This window comes from Apostichopus japonicus, chromosome 21, assembly GCF_037975245.1.
Source record: "Apostichopus japonicus isolate 1M-3 chromosome 21, ASM3797524v1, whole genome shotgun sequence".
Taxonomy (NCBI): domain Eukaryota; kingdom Metazoa; phylum Echinodermata; class Holothuroidea; order Aspidochirotida; family Stichopodidae; genus Apostichopus; species Apostichopus japonicus.
Genome location: NC_092581.1, coordinates 5,989,808 through 6,016,630, shown reverse-complemented (window position 1 = coordinate 6,016,630; position 26,823 = coordinate 5,989,808). Strand labels below are relative to the sequence as shown.

The following is a 26,823-nucleotide window of genomic DNA, read 5'->3' as shown; positions in this document are numbered from 1 at the left end:
CATGCACAGACTAATATAGAAGTATTACACAAAAGTAGGGGTGTGTGGAAAGAAGGGGGGGTGGGAGGATGGAGAATTGCTTTTTCATGGCATTTATGGCAGGGACAATTATGACACTATTATAAATAACACAAGCAAGACAAATGTTGCCATTACGCTTCTCAGATACCGGACATTACGCTTTCCGGACATTCAAAGTTGCACAAAACACTCCACTTACTCGAGTCATTAGAGGCGAACATTTTTTTTTTCAAAGTTTGTTCTTAAGTCAAGAGTATAGTACTTACCACTCTGGTCGTCATAACATGTCTTTTTTGTGCAAAGTACACATACTCTTTCGAAAAAGCGGGTAAGATCGAATTCAGTTTTAAAGTCGAATGCACAATGTATCTATCTATATGAAAACTTACAAATGATCTGGCGTTTTGCCGTACAACGCAAAGCGCCCTCACTTTCTTGAAGGCTTCACTGCTTAAACACACGTTGATACACTGTGTCAGCGTTCTTCCAAGTTCAATTTCTATGGCCCAGACTGACACATCCACACACACTTTTTGACCCTCAGTCATGGACTTCCGATCACCCTGGGGGTACCCCACCATGGGTGACCCCTCGAAATTAGCTACGCATGAAATTTAACCGTTGTCATGGCAACTGACATAGCCGTATATGGCCCAACTGGCAAAGGAAAGACAATGAATATCTCATCCTTCCTACAGGGCGATGAGTTATAAGTATGGCACAGGCGACCTATCATATACATATGACGTAGTACGTTCATGCTATGCGATGTTATTGTTGAGTATTTTATTTACGTCTATTATTTGCGTCTAGTTGCGAGAAGAAGGAAAATAAACGTCAATTTTAAAGTGATAATTTTGTTCTAAATCATCGAATATATGTACTATTTAAAATTGACAAAGCCATTAAAATACTCAGACAACATACTTAGGCATTGAAGACTCGCCCCAAACCGCGTGCTGCGCTCTGAAAAAAAGTTCACTTTCCGTTGCTTGCAAGTGAAGTTTTCTTCTTGTCGCTACAAAATGCAGACAGTAATGAAACGAGATACCTTGTTATCTTTAGCTGGATCAGTGGCGGAGCTAGGGTTATTGGTCAGAGGGGCGAGAATGGTCTGTAGGGGCGCTTTCGACACTATCTCAGCAGAGCGCCACCGCAGGTTGGCGCGGAGCGTACAGAAATTTTTTGAGTCAAGATACTCCTTAGATCGCCGGAAATGACCCTTTCCGGGCCTTGCTAATTTGCAGATAAACAAAGAATAAATAGATGTCATCGCCATTTGTGACAACTCTGAAGTTTATATGGGTGTTGAAAGTGCATGCGCTTCATCACAATCCCTGTTGTATCTTTGTGAGTGCTCATGTTTTCGAAAAAAATAGATCGAAAACCCCATACAGTTCTTGGAAAGAGTTTCGTGCCGATAAATTAAATACCGCCGTATGTTAGAGAATTTTGTCAGTAAACTACACCCCCAAAAATGTGACAAATGTCAATAGGTAGATGAGAATCGCATGCGGAATTTATTTTTAGATTCATTGTACGAGTAACGGTATTAGGTTTGGAGTAACAATAAGCTTTCAGGTCGGAGTGTATAACAATTTATCTCTGCATGGCAGTGAGGCATCGAAGGACATAGGTCTAGTGCAGTTAGCATAAAGATCCTGGTCTATATATATACATTGGTGATAAAATACAAACACGCTCCCCAACCCCCCCCCCCTTGGATACGCGCCTGCAATGGCCATTGATGCGTCCATGTGAGCTATATTCTGTGTTTAACTGAGATATTCTTTTCAGTTTCGGAGCACTCCTTTAATTGCTCTGAGATTCCACATGTATTCACATTTGTTTAATTCAGGGACCTTACACCAGTGATCCACTGGTGATATTTTAAAATATGTGGCAGAATAATTGAAAGGCTACAGTCATTATAGCCATTGCCGAAGGGACCATAACCCGTATCTGAAACAGGACAAGTCTGTCAAAGTTGTGTCAAAACTATATTTTAATAAAGCAATAAGTTCAGTTATAAACCTGCTTGGGTGGTGCCAAATCAATCTCCATCATCTGCTTCTGGTGTTTCTGTTGGTTCAGCTGGTTTTAAATTCATTTAAATTCAGTACATAGTGATGGATGCCCCTTTAATAATAGAATGAACCTTTAATATATTCAAAATAAAAATGCAATGAAAGTGCAGCTTTAAGAGTAACCTATCACGGCGTTTCGATTTGAAGTTTCCAAAATTGTTTAAGTTCATGTAATTAGCATTGATACATGAGAGATTAAATGCAATGATCAAGTTTTTAATCTTCAATCCCATTTGGAAAAATCTAAGAGAGAGTAACATGTTTTATCACTTTACAACCTTTTTTTGAGTTAGGATATTATTTTGGGTAATACCAGAAGAATAATCTAGTTCATCTCACAAGCTTAGATGGCTATCACGTTAGTCGGAAACTGTTATGTCTCTCTTTGAAGTACTTTAAGATGCCTCATGCTGGTATCTTGGTATTCCTCTGAAGCCGAAGCAATACCGAATAGCATACGTTACCATCTGTACCTTCCGTCTGGTAACTGCTTTCCTCATCTAGTTTGACTTGCCCAAACCCGTCTTTTGCACCGAGGACGGAGCATATCTTGGCTTTGCAATGCTAGGAAGGATTTCAGATTGCAGAGGCTAATAAAAAATGAGGGGTGGGTGCTCTGATAGAAAATAATCTCAAGTTTTTTTCATAGAAATGTTAAAACTATCACGAGTAACAAATGAGCAAATTAATCAGGAAAGGAGGCAATTCGTTACCACTTGAATAATTAATCTTACGACACATCATTGTGGTTCTATTTGGGACTCAGATTATATAATTATGTAATTATATACAAGCACACTTCATCGCTGATTTCAGCATTCTTCATGTATGAAATAACCACCTTTACCTCAAATAGTTAATTAGACTCAAACAATATAAAACAATAGTAAGTTCTGCTGATTGTCAAATCATAGTGAAAAAACCCGAGTACAGAATATGTTGCAAACCTTGAGATAGGTCAACATACTGTATTTGATGGACAAGGAATTTCTCCCAAAGTTGAATTATATGAAATTTATCACTTAGTAGTAGGTATTATTTCATCTACGTGAAGGAATACCAGGCAATACCAAGACCAATAATAGTGTAACGGTGAAAGTCCATACGTTCACACTGTAGTGTCTTCAGTCCTTTTAATCTCGGTGTATTCTTGTTTCTCCGACCTGGAAAGATAACATTATGCTCCAATTTGAGTACATTGTCTCGTAATGTTTCACATAGAATGATTACTAGCGGCACTAAGAACCTTCAACATGATCTGTTAACCAAACAATGTAAATATGGTGATATGACGTTTGATCGTTAGCAACTTTTAGCAACTTCTATAAAGGAAACTGAGACACTATTCTGGGTTTTGTCTTAAAGAATTGTATAATGATTTTTGATATGGATCATATAGAGAACCCGGAAATTACAAAACAACTCTTCACCAAAGCATACACTTATCTGATTTACAGGTTGAGAGAAAATTACAATTGAGATTTACCACAAGGCCCCAAATTTTGAAACAGCACGACATGCGTACATGGTTGTAACATATGACATATTTACTTTGTCCAGACTTCCAAAGTTATTAACACGGTCTTCTATAGTTCCGTCCTCTTTTCAAAAAAAAAATCCTTCCTAACCATTATAAGTAATACTGTTTCATATCTATAACCTACATAAATGTAAATGTCACTAAATATATATTATTGTGACGCATAACGCGCGTTAGAGTAGCCAAGGGAAGTAAAAATCATGTCGGAACAGTTTTAATCAGTGACTTTGGAATGGCAAATAAAAAGGTTACGATTATCATCGAAACCAAAAACGACCCACAAGTATTTGGAATGTAACTTTTTTCTTTCTTCGTGTTTTATAAGAAATACCTTAACACCCTCTGATCCTTAACCCACCCTGCCCACCCCCACCCCACCCACCCCAACCTACCCGCACCTTTTTAATATTTTCTTACGTTTTGAGTTTCTTGGCGCGTTTACGGTTTACCGTATCCTCGATTGTATCTGGAAGAGGCTGGTTGGTTGTCTCTGGTAGGATTAAGATTAGGAAACCGCCGATGATAGATGAGGTGGCAAACAATATAAACGGAAGAGATTCAGATATCGTTCCTAGATAGAGGAGAAGAGGGGCTACAATACCACCTATGCGAGCTGCAACACTACATACTCCCACACCTACAGCTCTGGTAAATGTAGGAAACAAATAAGAAATGAGAAAAATAGCAAAGATGTTACCAAGAAAATACTATGTAAACCAGTCTCACTTTATAAATCAGTATCACTACATATATATATATATATATATATATATATATATATATATACATACATGTATGTATGTGTATATATATATATAAATATATATATATATATTTATATATATATATATATATATATATATATACATATCAGTATCACTATGTAAACCAGTATCCCTTTGTAAATCAGGATCACTATATATATATATTAATATATATATATATATATATATATATATATATATATATATATATATATATATATATATATATAATCCGTATAATAATCAGTATAACTATACAATTCAGTATCAAGATACTAATCAGTATAATTAACTATACAATTCAGTATCAATATATCAATCTGTATCACTATGTAAATGGATATCAAGATATTAATTAGTATCAAGATACAAATCACTATGAAGACCATTATCGATGTTACTATACAAATCAGTATCAATATACTAATAAAAAGCCTGTCACTATATATGTCAGTAACAAGATACTAATTAGTAGCCAATCACTATAAATCATTACCAAGATAATACTCAGTATCAATATACAAATCAGTATCAATATACTAATTAGTAGCCAGTCACTGTATAAGTCAGTATCAAGATACTAATTAGTAGCCAATCACTATAAATTACTATCAAGATAATAATCAGTATCAATAAACAAATCAGTATCAATATACTAACTAGTTTGTCACTTCATAAGTCAGTATCAAGATATTATTCAGTTACAATGCATAAATAGTTCTCAAGATGTTAATTAGTATCAATAGGAGGTAGACTACCTGAGGGGTGTTGGTAATATTTCTCCCGCATATACGTAGACGATGTCAAAAGATGTAGCGATGGCTAATTTACCGATTGTTGCCACGGCCAATCGCCAAGGTCCCAGAGCTGTGCAAAAGAATCCATTAAAAGTCATATCATATTGTACAAGTCATTCTTAAATTTTCAATTACAGATATAGAGACTTCAGAAACGTAGTAGAGTTCATATTAAAATAAAGTAAAACTGTTAGCGAACTGCTTATCCACTAGAGATCCTGTGTAGGAGAATGTGTAAAAGTAAGTTGGCCTGACGTTTCGATCCTAGCAGGATCTTCTTCAAAGGCTAAATGACAAGTAACAGTAACAGAAGGGACAAAAACACGCACAGAATACAGACAGGTTGAGCATGGTGAATACAAAGAGATAGATGTACGGGTATTAGCAGACAAGGGATGGAGAGAAGAAAGAAAGAAACCAACATGGGAAGATGAGAGGTAGGAGATAAACAGTGGAGGGACAAAGAGAGGATTAAGGTAAGGGGGTAGGGAATAAACTGGAGAAGGACAAAGACAGAAAGGTGTGGAGAAAAAAGGTGGAAGATAGCTATGACAAGAGGAGTGATGGGGGGGGGGGGAGGACAAGGGTAGAAGGAGGGGGAGTTCATATTGATATGAATCTTAAGCGCGTGGACGGACAAGAACCTCTTTAGTATTAACAAAGACTACACCACAACCGAGCTAGTGAGAATACCTACGAGCAATGACCGACCCAAAACAAGATATTCCAGCAAGAAGCATCAATAATGAAGCTGACCATCTTCTTCCAAATGTCTTCATTGTAAAGATGCTCAAGAAATGAGATGCTAAATCCATCACTCCCGAGAGGCAGAATGCGACGTAGACGTTTATTCCTAGATTGGAAGTGCCCAAAGTCAGACCAAAGTAAACAAATCCCTGCACAAACCTTAAAGAAGAAGAATATATTCACCTGATGTTAAAGTTGAGAATATCGACTTGTAACACTACCAACGTTTCAAGTTGTTTGTAATTTCAGGGACTAGAAATAAATCCATATTAGTATATGCAGCTATAGGCCTATGCACGATGGTGCACGTAATCATAATTCAAATTGCATAAATCATGTTTTGTTTTTATTTCAAATGTACCTCTAATCTTTTGCTCCACAATTGAATGCATCCATAATGTGAATGTACCATAGGGATTGGTATTTTATAAACTTCACATCCTCTTTATAAACTAGTAACCCAATCCAATCCAAGGTGAAATCAATAGACTGAAAAATAAATAAAAACAAATCATTATTTGTCAGTGTGTAACTATGACGTCACTCCTGTTTGCTCAAAGTTCACTCATGGAACGAAAGGTGGCAAATTCAACTGTCAATGTCTCAAAACCTGTACATAGGAATTGAATGCGAATTTCATTAGAATACTTAGATTATGTTCCTCTTTAACATATCAAAGCGAAATTTTTGACCTGGACTATTCATTTAATGACTATATGATGGCGCAAAGCATACGGGAGCTGGTCTGACTCAACGGTGTTTTTAATTGTCATAGGACAAGTTATAACATGTGACTCACCAACTGTAACACATGCTGATCATATACCACCTCATGGTTGGTACACGTATCAAGTCCAGCAGTTTACCACTCTTAGCCGTCAGAGAATTCCCATCCTATCAAAGGATATAAACACACACAAAAAATGCTTGCATTAGGTGAACAGTTTTCTTATAACTTAGGTTAAGCCTCTAGGCCAGACTTTGGAGAATATATCACAAGACAGGCTTCGAAGTACGCAATACATTTTTGTCCACAACTATCCGGCAACCTAGTAACGGTAACAGATCATTCTTTCCTTTTCTGCTTATTACTGTGATTCCAGAATGTTTTCCTTCATACCATGTGTATTCACAATCTCTGGTGGGCGAGATTTCTTTCTAATTCTTCTGACTATAAGAGCTACAAGGAAATGTTTAAATTCCGAAACAAACTACCAGGGCAGCTCGAGTCAACAGACGCCAAGTTGCCGCATATGCTCTCTTAATGTTATAATTATCTGTGCGAATATTGACATTATTATCAAACTGAATCCGGGACTCAAATATTGTGCGAAGATTGATATTTAAACCAGCAAACAGATTTCAAGCAGCTGCGCCCGGAAACACATACAGAGAATTAGACATACGATTTTACGAGTCATGATGAAATGTTTTAAAACTTCCTTGGTGTCTTTTTGAAAGCGAAAAAATTACCGTGATGAATAAAATTTCCATGAAAATCCAGGGCAATATCAACAAGTTACAAATTACCTTGCCCATCTTAATTGATCCTTAAGGCGAGATCTGAAAATAACTACTTTCAATTTCAATTATGGTTAAAAGACTTAAAGACATAAATTAAAGCAAAACAAAATTTAAAATAACATTGAACGCCTGAAAGCTTCATCGAATGATGTAGTTCTTGTATCGCAAAAGGCTTCGTTTGCCGCCTTTCAGTGACAGTTGGTATATACTTGAGAAGAGAACATATCAATCGGTCGAATTCATACGGTTTTACGGTATTGATGCAGTATATACCTTCACACCACTTCATCGATAACAAGTCTTCCCCGTTTTCGCGTTACCATAATGCTAAGGAAAATGTTTCAATACTATTATTCTACCCTGGCACATATGATCTATGCAGTGCCTGTTTTGGTACCATTTTATATCGCAAGAAAGCAAAGAAAGAAGAATGAAGTTTCTTAAATACACATCAGTTATATTTCATTAAAATTACAATATACTTTTATAGAAAGTAAATGCTGCTGCAAGAACTGAGTTTACAAGAATGGCTGATAAGATAAACAGAGATCAGAATCACCCTTAGTTTGTATACTTTACTAAAAAGTCTCCTGCACAAATCGAGCAGAAATCCCCACAAAATACCGAACGTAAGTTAACAGAAACTCATTTATTTACCGTGCTGCTTTATACATTCCATCCGAACACTTAGAATGTTTGTTGTAGTTGGTTTGTTATCTCGTTGTTTGTATTAACTGTTGCATGCGTAGATGTATTTTATATGATATCCTATCATCTTAACATTTTTACCCTTTTATATTAGTTATTCTTGGACAATTGTTGAAGTCTGTTTGTTATATCGTTTTATGTATTAACTTTTGTACGTGTAAATGTAACTGATATGATATCCTATCATCTTAAAATAATATATCACCTTTTATATTAGTTATTCGTGTTGTTGAAGTATTATATGACTCCTCTCTATAAATTTCATATTTATACTGGAAGGAAATAAAAAAAAGGAGGAACCACGTACTATAGTACAACTTGGGAACATTTGAACAACGGCACAGTTGTTTCCTTCTTTAAATCTGAGGATTCACACGAGGTTGGGTTGGATATTATGAATGTGCATGTGAGCGTAAGAAAAATTTCACATTCCGTTTAAGGGGATAGTATAGTGGAATAGCTTCCAAAACGTTTGATACTTAGGATACTTAGAAACTATTGTCAGAGACATGTCACGTAATACACTAACTTGAAAATGAAGAATTGCACACAATTTTGCGTAGTCTGTGTGCTTCATAAGAGACCCGACTTAACAGATTACGCCACTGGAACTATGATTTTTGCAACTGTATGTGTCCACATTTCATCATATCCCTTGTCTATGTTATACATTGTAGAAAATGGTCGGGGTTCTTTTAAATAAATAGGACCAATATGCCACCTTGTCAGCATTCGGCTCTCCTTGCCCTCCCTACCTCGACATCCCTCTATCCGACATCATCCATGTCACCCAAGAAAAACATACTAAAACAAAGTTATACACATTTTATACATGTTTTGAGCAAATTTTGGGCATTCTTTTAAAAAAGGAATAAGACCAATATACGACCCCTTTAAACAGCCAGCCCCCTTGCCCTCTATACCATCTCCCCTCATCATATCCGACCCCATCCATGTCACTCAAGAATAAAAAAATACTAAAACACGTATGTTGGTACCTGCGTATAACCCATGAAAATTCCTTGTCTATTTTGAACATTCGTCACTACGCCAGAACGGGGAAGAAGAGTTTGGGTTGTGTATTAGTGACGACTAGAGGTCGTGCACTGACCTGAATGGAGTGTGACCACTCCCGATTTTTGCAATTTCCCAAGATCATCCCCCGAAAAATCCCAAGGACACTGCACTGGATATATGGATATCTAGCTATATCTAGCGATATCTAGGGATGAAAGTCCCAAGATCTTCCCTAAACTGAAGGCAGATAGAGAATCGAAGCCTTCACTGTGTAATGAACTTGAAACTGTGCGTCTTTCGAAATGAAAAGAATATAGGGCATTGATAACAGTTATTTATTTCAGTCTCATTTTAATTATTTGAATTTTTAAAGCAAACAGCAGATATCACATCATATCAGTGAGCATGAAACTGTCGTTCCAGGATGAACAGCCTCCAAACTGTCTATGTGTATAGTGTTCGGTTTCGGGAAATATCTGGTATTTTTCCATGTCCTTCAACGAAGTTTTATAGTAGCCGTTATAAGAGGTTTTAATATTATTATACCAATAAATTAACTGTCTGAATTTTCGAAAATTCCCTGACCAACATTCTTCATCATACTTGCCTCTACTCGTGCAATTTTGACCGGTCTCTTAGGGGTTGAAGGAGTTTTTTCTATATTGATTGTCCATAGATGAAATTTTGTGCAATATTATGGGTATGTTTGAAGTGAATTCACGAGAAATGTGAATTTTCAAATTCTGAACAAATAATGGGCTTAAAACCTTGAAAAGTGGGGCTGACGGGTATTGTGGTCCACGACGTAGAATCACCTACAAAAGCAATGATCTACAGGAGATGCGAAGGTCGAACATGATGTATGACTGGTGACAATCTTAAAAAAGGTTATGGATGAAAAAAACTATAGGGAAATACTTGGTTCTCAGACAAAAGTGTACATCTGGTTGGTCATTTTCAAGCCCGAGAAGTACCATTTCCTGTGATCTGGGGGGGGGGAGGGGGGTATAGAAACCATAAATGTTATTGTAAGCTGTGCGCTAACCAATGGTGGCGCGCCGCTTAGATAGAGATTCGCACCCCCGGGTTAGAAAATCCTGCATACGCGCCTGTACTGAGATCCATTAGGCTCTGATACGGATAATAGTATTTGAAAGTGCATTTAAATTAGTGTGAGAGGATTGAGAGGGTTGAGACCAACATCGGCCTGCAATGCTAGTAACGTCTACCTGTTTTCATAATCTCTGATGTTCATCTAGGCTAATCAATGTAATTCTACAAAGACAAATTTGGCCGCCCAGAGGAAATTTTCTATTCCCAAAAATTTGAATCGATTATGTTAAGTGAACAATGGGCCTATGTCTAAAGTGAGAACGATCCTAACAATGTCTATGATGCCTTTACTGGTACTTTTAGGGATTTCCATTAAAACTCCACTTACCACTATACGGTCAAGTAGTGCCCCAAGCCAACACCGTAGCTATTTTCCGAATTCAGGTCATGACAAACAAAAGTTGTGTACAAAGAACCTGAAATGTCGTACTCCCAAAATTCTTAGTGTCTATAAACGTTTTCGTAATTGGTTAACATCAGTTACAAGATGTACGGTACCAATAGATTGTATTATCGGACTTGTTTGCAAATCGTGATAAGCATGTGAAGAAAACATGGCGCTCTATAAAGATTATCCTGAACGGTCAGTCTTGCTTTGACCATATCGAGAAAATTCGACATGATGGTAACGTAATATTAAATCCAGCATTGTCTTTAATACTTTCTTTACTGATATTGACCCCGAGACTAACAAGAATATTCCAAAAGTTAACTCAGTTAACCTCAATTGCTATTTAGGAGATCCTGAAACGAGTGGTGACATTCTCAACCAAATGATGTCATTGAAATACTCTTCCGCTGGTTATGATGAAATCTCACCTGTTTGATTATTATTTGTTATTACTAGGTATTTGATAGAGCGCTCTATAAGATCACAGCGCTTTACAGAAACAAATATAAACTACACAATAAAAACAAACAGCAAGCCTAAACACAAGCAAATAAAAACAAACATTACTGCGCAGAAAATATATGTTTTCATGATACCTTCGAAGACCGAGACGGAAACCGCCACACGTATACCCAAAGGCAGCTGGTTCCACAGTCGGGGACCAATAACTTGAAAAGATTTATCACCAGTTTTACGCTTTGAGCCTGGAATCATGAGTCTAGGTGGTATCAGATGAGGAGCGGATTCTACGTCTCAACCTGTTGTTGTTAAGTATGTTGCTAATTCTATCTGTATGCCGTTATGTCATGTATCATTAGACCAGGGCTGTGAAATTGCATGTGTAGTCCCATATTTTAAAGTGAAGACAAGGAACGTTTCACAAATAACAGACCAGTTTCAGTTCTTTCATGCTTCTCTTAAATATTGGAATAAATAATATTTCAAATATTGTATAGTTTTCTAAAGAAGCATAACGTTTCTATGATTATCAGTTCGGGTTTCTTCCTGGTCGTTCAACTTCGCATGTCCTTCTAAGCCATCTGACTGATATATGATTACGAATGCATTTGAAAAGAGACATTTTATCTCGGGCACATTTCTGGATTGTCTGCGGCGTTTGATACTCTTCATCATAATATTTTATTCGGTAAACTTGAACACTATATGGAGTAAGAGGCAACGTCTTAGAATGGTTTAAAAACTATCTCTCTGATAGACAACAATTTGTTTACAACCAGAAATGTAATTCTAATTACCGTAAATTAAGATGTGGTGTTCCTCAAGGGTCTAGTTTGGGCCCGCTTCTTTTCCATAATATATGTTAATGATATACACAGGGCTAGTGATAAATTATTGCATGTTATTATTTACGCAGAAGATAAACATTTTTTATTCGAGTCATAACTTCAATTAATTGTCAATTTGAAATTCGTAAAGGATCACAGGCGGTTTTGTGTAAATAAGTTTTCCCTTAATGTTAAAAAGACTACTTCCGTCTTGTTCAGTTAAATTAAAAAGCCAATTGATCCAAATATTTCATTCAATTAATCTCTGTAATACCGAAATACCACTTTTCTAATGTTGCCAAGTTCTTGGGAGTGAGTTGATTAATAGACATGTTTCTTGTATTCTTGGAGAGATGACATAAGTTAGGCACTAAGAAAGTATCTATAAGAGCATTGAAATCATCGGTCGTCTCCGTTCAAACCTTTCTAGGAAAGTTCTAATCACTCTCTACATCACCCTCATTCTTCCTTTTATTTTATGGAAATATTGTTTGGGCCTCCACTTATCCGTCCAAGTTACAGCCATGATATGATCCTACAAAAAGGAGTTATCCGTTATAGTTTTAACACACATTATCGCCAACACACTCCTCCTCTTTTTGAAAAAAAATCGCGAACCCGATCCGCTAACATTATAAGCACACCACTGTTTATGCTTCAGCCATTCCTTCACAATGTTCGTTTTGTCGCATAATCCGCTAACATTATAAGTACACCACTGTTTAGACTTCAGCCATCCCTTCACAATGTTTATTATGTTTCCCCATGCCCTAACATTATAAGTACACCACCGTTTAGACTTCAGCCATCCCTTCACAATGTTCATTACGTTGCCCGATGCGCTTACATTATAAGTACACCACCGTTTAGACTTCAGCCATCCCTTCACAATGTTCATTACGTTGCCCCTCGGGTTTGGAATTCCCTTCCTATTAATATTACTCATTACCGCTATGCTTCCTCTTACACCTTCAAAAGAAAACTGATTTTTTTTCTTGTGTATTTTTCTTTGGACAAGTTAGTTCCTGTTTAATTGGCTTTTGCTGCTTCTGTTTGTTTTGTTAAGTGTTCCTAGGTTTTCGATTATTATTCTTATATACAATCTACTAATTAAAGTTATAGCCTATACACTTTCCGTTCTAGGGGGATCCACGCTTATAAGCTTTGCTCAGCTTCTTGTGGGTTATCCCCCTGTCTTTCACTACTGTAAATTTATATATACTGAAAATACGTTACCGAAATATAGTTGTTGAAACTTGAAACTTAATGCAATCACCCATTTAACTCACACCGCGTTTTAATTTTCCCAGGACATCTTCTTTGAGTTCCTTCTTGTTCTCTCTGGCGATCTTTCTGATGATTTTCTCTGCAGACTCTCCCTTATCACGTGATAGCAACCACCTCGGTGACTCAGTCAGGAATCTGGTAATGAAGTTGAATTATCTTCTTTATATTCCTTATGATATTTATTCCATTGAGCACAAATATGAACTCCATTTAAGTTTATGCAATAACCAGTTGGATATTGGAATACTGTATTCCTGTGGCATTAATCAACCATAAATGTGCACAACACAATATTCGGAAATGGAAATGACCAGTGTAGTAATATTCATAATGTTCTTAATTTAACTTTAGTTTTGAAGGTGACGTCACGTTTGTAAACAGCTGTTACTTATCCTGCGTAATCATACTTACGGGAAAGCCGCTATCATAGCCAAATATGGTATTGCGATGATGGCAACAAGAATCCGCCAGTTATAGGTAATGAAAGCCGTTCCGGACAAAAAGAAGTAGCCAACTGAAAAAAGCATCCACATGACCACTCCTGTATATACCCTCTGCGATGGGATCACAATTTCCGACGCTGTCATATGAAAACAAGAGAGAAGGCATTTTGTGAGGTTCACAATAATTATTACCTAATATCCCTATAAGGGAGATATTGTACATCACCCCACACCAGAAATGCAAGGAAGGTGTGTGCGCGTGCTTGTGTGGGTAAAATAGTGTGTCGCGAACTCCTCCTAGACCGTAAGTCCGATCAAGTTCAAACTTGGTGGGCATAGGTGCCTGTATGATTTATGACGTTATATATCAGAGTCACGAAACCTAAAAATTTGCCATTTATAGCCATTTTCTGCTGTCAGCATGTACGACAAAGGTATTAAACCACACGATACGTAGAGAATTATGAGACGAATGTTAAAATAGACCAAATTTAGGTGTTGAGGGTCGAGGTCAAAGGTCAATATAGGTTATATATTGGCCTAAATTAGGCGAAAAAAAGTGTGTCGCGGACTCCTACTACCTGCATAATTGATGACGTCATAGGTCAAAGGCTAGAGGTGAATAAACATAAAAACTGGCTTTAGCCATTTTCTGCTTGTTAACATGGGAAATGGTCAATAAACCACATAATGGGACAAGTTTTAAAATGGTACTTATGAAGTTGTAAAGGGTCGAGGTCAAGTAGGTCAAAGGTCAATTTGTCCTAAACTGTGCCAAAAGAAAGGGGCCACAAATTCTCTTAAACTGTTAGTCAGATCAAAGTTCAAACTTTGTGGATAGGTGCCTGATCATGTAACGGTTGTGCCTGTATGATTGATGACGTCATTGGTTTCAGGCCAGAGGTCAAATATATTTACAATTGGTTTTTAACCACTTTTTATGCTTGTCAACATGTAGGAAAAAGTCATAAAGTACACAGAATATGTAAAGAATGATGAGACGAATTTGAAAATTTTGAGATTTTGCAGATTGCAGATTTTGGTGTTTAGGGTCGAGGACAAAGGCCAGTTGATGTCAAAGGTCAATTTGGCCTAAATTGTACGAATAAGTGTGTCGCGAACTCCTGCTACACCGTCAGTCCGTTCAAGTTCAAAACTAAATTGTGAACCTTTGACATACACTTTAACACAATAAGGATGCCAAGAGTAAAGGCATGGAGGAGATGAGGTTAATGATCAACATTACGTATATGTTTTCGGTAAAAAGTCAATATTATTTTTTATTACCAATTACAAAGCACATGAGAGTTGTCCCATACGAGGCAGCTGCTGTGATGAATCTCAATACGGTGAAGACGATGACATTTGGGGAGAGTGACGTAAGCATGCCAAACACCCCGGATGCCGTACAGCCTAACATAAACGTATAGTGGCGTCCAATCCTGGTATTAAACATAAAAACACAACGCAAAGGCTTTACCACTCTGTTTTAAATAACAATTCGATTGCGGTATAAAGAATCAAACAAACTAATTGGTCACTGAATAGCATTCCAAATGTGTATAATGGATACAGGTAATATTTCAATGCTGAAGGTGGTAGTAATGTACTTATATAGGTTTCAACATCAGTGCCCAACTTACCATTATTGATTCAGGTATATTTTACGGCAATACGGCAGTGGTCACCTTGATTGAGAAGATATTAACACTAACAGTTACAGGCTACAGTGCAGCGACGTAGCCAGGAATTTGATATGGGGGAGGGGTCTAAGGGGTCCGATATATTTTTGAACAATTGAATGTCCTTAGATGCGATCTGGTGCAATGTTTTGCCAGTTTCATCATTATCATATGATATCATATTATCAGCAGATTGTGTTCCCGTTTGAATTGTTTTACATATTATATCAGAAAGCAAACATAGTGCTCTTTTACAATTTTCCCAGTAGGATGATTCTTGTTTATTGTCCAATGTCTGGACTTTAATACATTTGACGAACTTAACTGACGGACAATATAAACTTTCATATTTTTTGAGACAGCCAGATGTGCAGTGGCCTAAAAACAAATATCGTTATCGCAGTATACTAGCAGTGTAATAATTATTTATAGGATGTGCGTATCACGTACGATTGCTAGCTTAGCTTCATAACACGCTGTTCGTGCAACAACTTAGGACGAATCATAGAAAGGATGAGAACGAAAGTTGTCGACGTCGTTGTGTATACGGTCTGTGACACTCCATCGAGTGCGGTTAGGTAGGCAATATGTATTGCATTACACAGTGTCCAACTGTAGGCTTGTCATTGGCTATAACTATAGGCTAAATTTAGCTAATTGCATCTGCCAAACTAAGTAAGTAGTTGAATCAGTAGGCCTGAATGTTACTACGATTATAATCAACTTAACAGAGCTGACGAGTATTAAAGATCAAAAGAGCACTGACAAAATTTCCATGCTAAAAATACAGCAGTTTTTAACATTTTTTCGACACTGAAAGGGGGAGCAGTCGCTGATTACTATAGAAACTCGTGATTTAAGCAATGTTACTATAGAAACTCGTGATTACCGTAGAAACTCGTGATTTATGCAAGGTTACTATAGAAACTCGTGATTTGAGCAATGTTACTATAGAAACTCGTGATTACTATAGAAACTCGTAATTTAAGCAATGTTACTATAGAAACTCGTGATTACCGTAGAAACTCGTGATTTATGCAAGGTTACTATAGAAACTCGTGATTTGAGCAAGGTTACTATAGAAACTCGTGATTACCGTAGAAACTCGTGATTTATGCAAGGTTACTATAGAAACTCTTGATTTAAGAAAGGTTACTATAGAAACTCTTGATTTAAGAAAGGTTACTATAGAAACTCGTGAATACTATAGAAACTCGTGATTTATGAAAAGTTACTATAGAAACTCGTGATTTATGCAATGTTACTATAGAAACTCGTGATCACTATATCATTTACCTTAAATTATGATACCATCCCATATTTTCACGTTGTGTTAACTCTGTGCATCCATATGGGAATTTTAAATAAATACAATATTTATAGATTTCATAAAATTGCACCTATCACTTTAGTGTTTTCTAGCATATTTACTTTATCATATCCATCTTGTTTTGTTTTTTTACTCAACTTACAAGCATTTCAGCTTTAATATTTAAAGAATAGTTCCGAGGTTTTTCGTATTAATAATATATCACCCCAACACTTCGACAAAACATATACATAATATCTGATTTAAATGTTAGACTCACCTATCAGCTAGTCGGCCGAAAGCAATACTTCCCACCAGATATCCAAAGAAATATACAGACTGAATGAGATTGGGTATCGCTGCCTTCTCGCAAACCAGTTCCCACTATGTTAAATAATGGATAAATATCAATATCAATAAGTAATAAATGGAAGAGAAATCAGTCAAACAGAGGGATCACATTCTTTAACATGAAAGGTAACAGGGAAATGTCGATTCCTGGTCTCCCCACTCCCCATCACCTACCACAAAACCAAAGACACGTCACGTAAAATGAACCATTGTCGAAGAAACTTTTTCTATAGTTCATATCAGGAGATTTGGTTCATAATGAGAAGCATGCATGAAACTTGACTAATTGTTTGAATCAGTCGCATTGGCTACTTATAACGGCTCTGGTATTTGTTAGTGGATGTAAAAACATGGCCGCGGCGTTTCTTTGGCATAGATTTGGTTTACCAATTCACTGGTGGCCATAAATATATCTGACCGCAGGTACCTTTCATTGCAAACTATAGAGTTACTAGTGAAACATAACAAGATTCCTTTCCAGGTCGAATTTCCTCGAATTTTCAATCGATGTTTTAAACGGCTTCAAGAGTTCAAAGCCAAGTGCAAAATGGATCTGCATACCACGTGTGAGGTATGTATCACCCAAGTTTATTCTGGTATCAGGTTTCCATGGGAATGGACGAAGGTGGGGCGGGGATCATGGGGGCGGTACGTATTAAACTTTGCACAGATTTGTTGTAAAGTTGAAAGACTGTTATGCCTGATCTTACTTCTTCACCAATCGTGCTGTGAAACACACTTCTGTCGAACTCCCACCCTTCGTCACAGCTGATAACTTCACCACCCGTCCAATTGCTGTACTCGAAGGCGGTTGCAAGATCCATTCCACTCACGTTGAACTTTGAACATTGACTCCACGTCCCATCATCATTCATTGGGATAGAAAGTGTCTTCTTAAAGTCGCTGCACTGTTCCATCGTCATATTCCATTGCCAACAATCCTCTTGTTGCCACTGACTTACTTTACACCAATGATTGCCATCTCCAGCTATAAAGACTTGAGAAAGCAGGATAGCGCACTGTGCCAGCGGTGGGATGGTTACCAAGGTAATGATTTTCCATTGAAATATACCAAAGCCTCCTATATCTGTCAAAACGTCGTCGAAAGACATTTTGAGATTGATAAAAGATAATCACAGCATGCAAGGCAGGTAACGGTAAATCTCCTGTAAATGAAGACCGAGAATAAATAGTGTAACTGAATTGGTAATGACGTATAGAATCGCGTGTACATTATGTACGATCTATGGATAAAATTTGAATAACTGCCCAATAAATCATTCTTTAAAATTAACAAAACTTGCCCAATATTCAGCAGTATAAATCCTTATTTAGCAGATAGCAGACACACATACAGACATACAGATGTATATGGCATGGATATAGCCTTCAGTTAGGCCAAACCTTTGATAAGTGATACCGCTATAGATCTCTCCGAGTGGACGTTTCTCCTGTAACTACGAAAACTGCGGTTCCGTAAAACTTAATACTGATAACTGTGCAACTATGATCTGTCATCTGCATGGACTTTGTATCAAAATTTAACTTTAGAAAGAAAGTAACTTGCCTTATTCAAAAGAATACATACGTGGAATGCTAATCTCGAAGTATTAGTACAGAGCACGTATTTAATTTGCCTTCCGCTGCTCAACTTATACTTTAATATAACTTGCGGGTTGCTACTACGATAAAGATTTGATAACTACTAAATCATGCTGTACAGTGTACCTGATCTTACCCGACAAAGTGTAAAGTCATGTAATAAAGCTGATGTCTATAGTTGGCAAAACCAGTTTGCAGCGGATTTTATATATGGTTTTATATTGACTTAAATCTTGCATGGCTACATTAAGTTTTCTGTCCTCAAGTGCCTTTTATGTGGTAATATATCTAAGTTTTATGGAACCATATCAACCAAGCAATCGTATCGATGAACATGGGGCCATATATGAAGTTTAAGTAACCAAATACATCCAGAGATATATGTACATTGTACTACACACTGAAGGAAGGAAACATATGTGTGCACGATCAAATGTTTTGTATCTATCCTGCTAAGTTATAATAGCGTCGTATCTAGTCTATCACGGGGAGGAGGGGAGGGTTGCATCTAACGATAATGATGATGGGGGGGGGTGGGAGTGGGAACGATTATGATGGCTGGGGAAATTACGATGGTGATGGGGAGAGACAACTAACCATTGTGTTGAGGAGGGGGAAAACTAACGATGGTGATTGGGGGAAGTCTAGATGGTGATGGGGGGGGGGGCAACAAACAATGGTGATGAAGAGGGACACCTACGATCGTATATATTGTGGTGGTTGTTCATAGATCGTTCATTGAGGCAAAAAAAATACAACAACGTTTGGAGCCCAGAACGGGATTCATGTCCAACTTGCGTTGACCTATGACCTGGTTCAAGTTCCTATTACACTGCAGTTATATGATATAGTTGAATATTGCTGATTTGGAAAGTATCTGCCTATCGTAGCCTGAAATAGAAGTAAATATCTGAAATAAAAGTAGGTATAACGCATTCTCGTGCGCTGGTGATGTTTGTTGAATTTCGTGAGATCAAATGTTGAACAGCGTCGATGTGAACAACAAAAGTTTATACAGCATCTGGGTTTAGACATCAATTCGTTTACTTGATTATGTTGACATTCACAACATATCCAGACATCATTTAATGGTTCAATAAATCAAAGTACAGTATTTTATGATGGCCTTTTTTCTAGACACTCGTTTTACTTGATTTTCGACATACACAGCTTATCTCTACACACTGTTGGAGGGGCTCAATGAAATCAGTTTTTTATGCGAATACTTAGTCTTATTGGCAACCTTCCGTCTCGCGAGACGATGGAATAACTGCACTCTTGTTCAGACACTATTGAAGTTGCAGCGCTTAGAGTGGCTGAATAAGCTGATTCTTGCAGGTAAAACCTGAAAAAGAGGTTGAGTTGTCAGGCAAGGTGATCCCTCTATGATGACGTCTTTTCCTCTTTTCCTCCCACTGCTCTCCCCTCTGTTCCTCTCTGTGCCTTACGGCAGTCCTGACAGCTGCTCTCCACTTGCTTCTATCTGCGGCTAGTGCTTCCCAATTAGTTGGGTCAATGCATCCTGACTTCATATCCCGTTTGCAGGTGTCTTTGTAACGCAAAATGGGCCTTCCAGTGCGTCTGGAGCCAGTTGCAAGTTCACCATACAGGATGTCTTTGGGGATACGTCCGTCATCCATCCGCCTGACATGGCCAAGCCAGCGTAGGCGCCTTTGGCTGAGTATTGCATACATGCTTTGGATGCCTGCAAGTTCCAGGACACTTGTATTTGGGATGTGGTCTTGCCATTTAATGCCAAGAATTTTCCTGAGGCTGCGCAGGTGGAAAGTGTTGAGTCTGCATTCCTGATGCGAATAGAGCGTCCATGCCTCGCTGCCATAGAGAAGAGTGCTGAGCACACAGGCCTGATAGACTTGCATCTTAGTGTTGGTGGTCAGCATGCGGTTCTCCCAGACCCTCGCAGAGAGACGAGCCATGGCTGAGGCAGCTTTTCCGATCCTCCTGTTAAGCTCAGAGTCCAGTGAAAGGCTGTTTGAGATGGTGGAGCCCAAGTAGGTAAACTCGTCTACAACTTTGAGTGTTGAGTTGCCAAGTTTGATGACCGGGATATTGCTCACATTTTGTCCAAGCACCTAAGTCTTCTTTATGCTGATAGTCAGGCCAAATTCAGCACAAGCATGTGCAAAGCAGTCCACCAGTCGTCGCAGAGCAGTTTCAGAGTGTGCTGTTAATGCTGCATCATCTGCAAAAAGCATTTCTCTGATCAGAACCTTCCTCACTTTGATAAGCACGGAGGCGGGCAAGGTTATACAGGCTTCCATCGCTTCTGGTGTGAAGAAAGATACCATCCACGGACTCTCTGAAGGCGTATGAAAGCAGCAAAGATTAGCAGATGCCAAAGAGTGTTGGGGCAAACACGCATCCCTGCTTAACGCCACTCTTGATTGGGAAGGGGTCTGACATTTTGGCATATAATTGGACAGTACCCTGCATGTCCTCGTGGAAGGATATAATCAGCCGAAGGAGCTTGGGTGGACATCCGATCTTCTGCAATAGAATGAAGAGACCTTTCCTGCTGACCAAGTCGAAGGTCTTTGTCAGGTCAATGAAAGCCATGTAAAGTGGTTGTTGCTAGACACTCGTTTTACATGATTTCTGACATTCACAGCGTATATGCATAGCCTATTACATTTTAAAAGTTGTTTACCGTGCAGTCTCCTATTCGTATGAGCTGTACTAACGCCATGTTATCTGATAGGCTGGCGGTGGGAGATACGGTAGCTTATAAAACAAGGTTTCCACAAGTTTGCGTCTGGTGACTCCAAATGGACTTGGACCCCCAAGACCCCTATTGTTTTTTGGTGCAAGTGTGTATAGCCACGTACAGTAGACTGACCTGTGTTTATCATGCCATAGTATTAATTTATCAAAATGGTGGTTCGGGCCATTTCTATAGTAACAGCTAGTTCTGCTGATACTTACAACTTTCTAGTGTACTGAAGTCACCAAAACCTCAATGCATTTTGCATTCTGGTTTACATTACGCGGTTGAGCAATTTTGAACAGCGCCGATAGCACCACAGTAAGTTTAGACAACGACGTATGTTTAGAAAACGGAAGTTAACACAACAACGTGAGTTTGAGCAACAACGTAAGTTTGAGCAACAACGTGGTCAAACAGCAGCAACAACTTTAGTTTAGACAACAACAAACTTAGTTTAGACAACGAAATAAGTTTTTCCAGCATAAAAATAGTGCACTTTAAATCTGATTTAATTTTAGCCCCTTCAACAATGTGTAGAGATACAGTACGCTGTGTATGTCGGAAATCAAGTAAAACGAGTAACTACACAAAATACCAGCACAAAATACTTCCTAGTGTAGTTGTAAAGATGTGATCGTGAAACTGCCTGTATACCTTGTGAATGCTCTACATAATATATATGGCAGATGCCATCCAGTGCCCTAGCTTCGCTGTTTTACAGGGGTGGCCGCCCGACCTTCATTTCGCCTGCCTTGCCACTCTTTCCTCCTCGCCAACTCCGTTTATATTTAGAACCTCCGTGCTTTGACCTTGCAGCGATTTCATCAGCAACCCCAACTCTTGAAATACCCCCGTACATGCATTGTGCATATCTCACTAAATTTCAGGCAATTATTTCAGGCCTGTTCGAACTGCGGAGTTTCAGCTGCACATTCGCAAATCCTGAAAATTGGTGAAGAAAAGATCATACCACTGTGCCTAGTCAAAACTCGAGTGTATCTTGGATGATTCGTTTCTTGCATAACATGTTAGCGGGTTTTTTGCTCTAAAATTCTTAACAATGCTGAGCGAGCTTTGTGGATATTCCATTTACCCCACAATCCCTTTCGCAAATCGAAACTCCGAACTGGATTGGTGTTACGAATGAATTTGCTTGGCGGGTTTAGTAAACTAGTTCTGTGAGTGTATTGCCCACGTACTTCAATATTGTGCCCATCTTGTTACTCACGAAGCGCAGACTATACATCCAACAAGTGGCGTAGCCAGACTTTTCCATCTGGGGGGGGGGCAAGGGGGGCGAAGGGTCTGATTGGTGGGGCAGACTAAGCTAGTACAAAAGACCTACCAAACAGTTTGCATGACAAACTGTGGCAAATCGGGTATTGTGTCAGCAATGTAGGGTACAGATGGTCACTCTAGTTAGCTGACGTTTTATGTTATTTCCACATTGGTATTATTCACGATAAAACAGATGACTGAGAAAGTCATCGATAATTCTCTTTAAAAATTTGAATAGACTATGCTCTTTCTGTCAGTATTCAAAGATGATCAGCATGATATCTGACTTGCCTGGGAGCGTAACCCCCACCCCCCGATCAACAAAAGATGTTATCATTCTCCCTTCGGGCCCTTCTTTTGCACTTTCTAGGGCTCACTCAAACAGTATAGCGTAGGTTAATTCGCCTATTCTGATGACTGTCTGCGAACTTATCGACGAATCTCGCGCCCTATTACAGACACTGTAACATGACCATATTTTCGTGAATGAAATCAGGGACATTTATTGCGTGACTGATATGGGGGAGGGGTTTAAGGGGAAAATTGGAAAATTTTCAAATGCCTAAGGTGCTTAGATGTAAAATGGTGATACTTTGAAGCACTTTTTAAATCAATTTTATTTTCAAAACTGTAGCTTTTTCTTAGATGAAATCCACTAACTTTACGTGGTTCTTTGAGAGCTTGTGATTTGCTCATGCTCACACTATAAGTGTCGTTGTGTCGCCGTAGTTGCCATTTATACGGTCGAAAGAGTGCTAGGCTAGATCGATGTAGCATATTTTTAACAGTGTTTCCACATTACACTGGCCCACCTGAAATACTGGTTATAAGTTCCTTTCTGCGACTGCACACTTGACTAAATTTTGTTTTTACAATTATTTTACTAATAATGTGGGATATTTTCGAAATTCCTGAACATTTTGACGAATCGGGGACATTTTCGGGGACACTTGTTCATCGGGGACAGCACACTGTAACCGGGGACTCTCCCCGAAAATCGAAGACGTCTGGTCACCTCGGGCCTATGGCTGTTCTGTGTTGAATGTACCTAACCCAAGAAACACATCGCGATTGGTCGCGTAGGCGTAGCAAAACATGTTGTAAGTTTCAGTCAAAATGCAAATTGTTTCTAAATACTGTGATATTCATTCTGCCATACACGTCACTCACGTGTGAATCATTTCGGAACACAATCCAGGAATCAGGGATAACCATGTGGACATAAACTGAACGTAGCCTCCGCTTTTGAGTGCCGCGGAGACCGTTTAATTAAATTGCCAACCCGTTTCCACATTTGACAATACAGAGACAGTGGCGTTTTTTGCGCTGCTGCTTGGGTCAAATTCTTTTTCAAGGCAATGTTCCCATGGAAGTGATTTTTATTTTCGCCACCCAATTTCGCAGATAGAGAATTAGGTAAAAGGTAAAGAATAAAAATTGCATAACAACCATGTAATATGCATATAGGCCCAGCAACATATTTAGTGTGCTTTCAAGTTTTTTTTTCTCAGTCAATAATTCCATTTGGGGAGGCAAGTGGGGGGCGAGCATTTCAACTGGGGGATCCCCCCCCCGCTGGCTACGCCACTGCATCCAACCATATAGAGCAACTGATCCAACATTTACCCTGGATGCTTTTCAGTATTTGGAAACAACCAACTCCACGAAAATTATAGTATTTAAATAACATTTTTATGCAATTTCGAAACTTCAATGACTATACTTTTGACGATGTATGACTGCAGTAGTTTATGCACACGAATTAGTATTGCACCAGAATCATGACTTGAAGCACGTTTACGCAAGTTTGCAACGAAGAAAAAACTGTTGTATAAATGCACATTTTACATTATCAACTCTCAATAGGGAGAGAACATAACATACTGTGAGATTTAAAGTCCTATTCAGTATCAGAGATGTTGTGGTAGATTCCCGCAAAATGCATAGATTGTCTCAACTTTCTGTGATAAAACAATTATTCAAATATGACATTAACAACGTCCTCGGAGTTGTATCAACTTAAACTATCATGTAAATATCGTTAACAACGTGATCTTGTCGGCAAATCAGGTTGTTAAGGATATTTACATGGCTGTTGCTACAAATCAGGACATTAACGACCCCCTCCCCTTCGCGTTAAATAGTTAAACCATCATACTTTTCGTTCATTGAGCACTGAAGATGCAAGCATGTTTGCAGACAATGGGTAAGGGACTATTAACCAAACAAATCTCGGGAAATTTGAGAAAACATCATTGGCTGTATTTAGCATGAAAATCTTTGTAATAGAAATGTTGTTAGCTCTACACGGAAGCAACTTGCGGTTGATTGCTATCATTTCTTGAAAAGAATGAATGATGTTCGTTCACAATGTGTTACATTAACGGAACTTTAGATAGCAACGAAAGTGAAGACATCAACGTGAGTTTAGACATCAACGTGAGTTTAGACATCAACGTAAGTTTAGACATCAACGAACAACAGCAACATGGTTAACTAGCAGCAACAGCTTTAGTTTAGACAGCAACAAACTTAGTTTAGACAACGAAATACGGATGCCCTTTTCGCGTTCCATAAAAGCATTACCCTTTCGGTGTTCCCTACTTATGTAGTATTTACGTTAATGACCTTCCTTACAATGGCGAGGTAGAATTAGCTTAAATCGACCAGGGAGTTGAATGCAGTCAGTTCGCAGATGACCTCGCTATTTGGCAGCAAAAGAATTCCTACATGCGTCAGCGCGATCCAAAGATTCTCTGACACCCCCAGCATCTGGTGTATGAAATGGAGAGTTAAAATTGATCCGGACGAATCTAACTTTATCATCTTTAAGTATCCCTACTCAAATGACTCGACTGAGGACTACACATTAATCTATCCACCACCAACAACACTCCCAGTAAAGAAGCTGTTTAGCAATTACTCTGGACAATAAGCTTAATTAAAGAATAAAACATATCAACATCATACCGGGAAAGCCTTGAGAATCTTAAATTCACTTAAAAGTCTAAGTAATCTTAATTGTCTCCCTCCACACACTCATTTACAAATATATATATCTTATTATAACCTATTATCACGGCAGTATTACTTAGTTGTTCTAAGACTCAAATCTCAAATTTTAATTTTAATCATAATGAAGCCCTTAGAATATGCCTTAATATCCCCAGTTATATTGCCAATAAAAGGCTACCTGAAACTGCAAACACAATCCTTCTCTTTGAAATTGAAAACTATTTATTTCCACTTCACCATAATATAAACAAAGTGAACATATAATATTAAAAAATATTAAATGTGTGAGCAATACCAGTTGTGTCTGTCAGACACAACTGGTATTGCTAACACATTTAATAATTTTTTGTTTTGTAAACATGGGTAATAACTTAGCATCTAAAATTAATATAGGCAGTGGCGTAGGAAGGTACTTTTGAGTGGGGGGTGGGCTGAAGACTGATGGCCGGCCTGGGGAGGGGTCTAAGGGGAGGGGGTGTCGCCCTCCCCTTTGGAATTTTTTTGCATTTCCAGGTGGCCTCAGATGCATTTTGGTGCAATATAGCACACTTCAACCCACCCACTCCATTTTGTATATAATTTTGCATTTTCACCTGGCCTTAGATGCAATTTGGTGCTCCAAATGAGATTTTTTTCTCATTTGGAAATGAAAAAGGGGTTTTCTGACTTGCGAAGCGGGGGGGGGGGGGGCGGAATGATACTTCCGCCCCTCCACATTTTTCACCGGGGGGCTGGCGCCCCCCAGCCCCCCGGTTCCTACGCCCTTGAATATAGGTATGGAACTGTCTGTTACCTTGACATTGTTCTCTATAAGGTGATCAGGTAGTGTATTTTTTTTACAATTCCCTTTCATAACTTGGTTTATTACTCTCCAATGATGTCCTTTTTATGTTACCCTTATATATTGATCAAAGTTTGAGTTCAAATATAATACATTGGCTGTTCTAATAGATTGTATTAAAATATTTTTATATGTAGTATAGATCAGTTTATTGCTTTGACTATGAATAGACAAGTACTTCCTATATAATTTTTTTTTTTATGAATAGATTTTAAAAGATTGTTAGTAATCCCGAAGGAGTATAGGATTTACCACAACCAAGCTTTGTTTTAATAGGAGGGCAAGTTTCATCAAA

The 26,823-nt window shown here is 38.2% G+C and overlaps 1 protein-coding gene across 2 annotated transcripts; it reads right to left on the bottom strand.

Moving 5' to 3' along the window:
- Positions 1-2,002: 2,002 nt before the first annotated feature.
- On the bottom strand, positions 2,003-18,814 carry LOC139962814 (organic cation transporter protein-like). 2 transcript variants are annotated; one of them, XM_071963166.1, is made up of 11 exons: positions 18,656-18,814; positions 17,778-18,233; positions 16,997-17,100; positions 15,013-15,167; positions 13,694-13,862; positions 13,285-13,417; positions 6,756-6,850; positions 5,907-6,115; positions 5,171-5,279; positions 4,066-4,293; positions 2,003-3,271 (listed from the first exon to the last, which is right to left on the bottom strand). In XM_071963166.1, the coding sequence occupies exons 2-11, from the start codon at positions 18,177-18,179 to the stop codon at positions 3,217-3,219; spliced, it is 1,659 nt and encodes a 552-aa protein (XP_071819267.1). In that variant the 5' UTR covers positions 18,180-18,233; positions 18,656-18,814; the 3' UTR covers positions 2,003-3,216. The 2 variants fall into 2 exon arrangements, with proteins under 2 accessions (XP_071819267.1, XP_071819266.1); XM_071963165.1 differs by having other exon boundaries at positions 18,635-18,792.
- Positions 18,815-26,823: the final 8,009 nt, after the last annotated feature.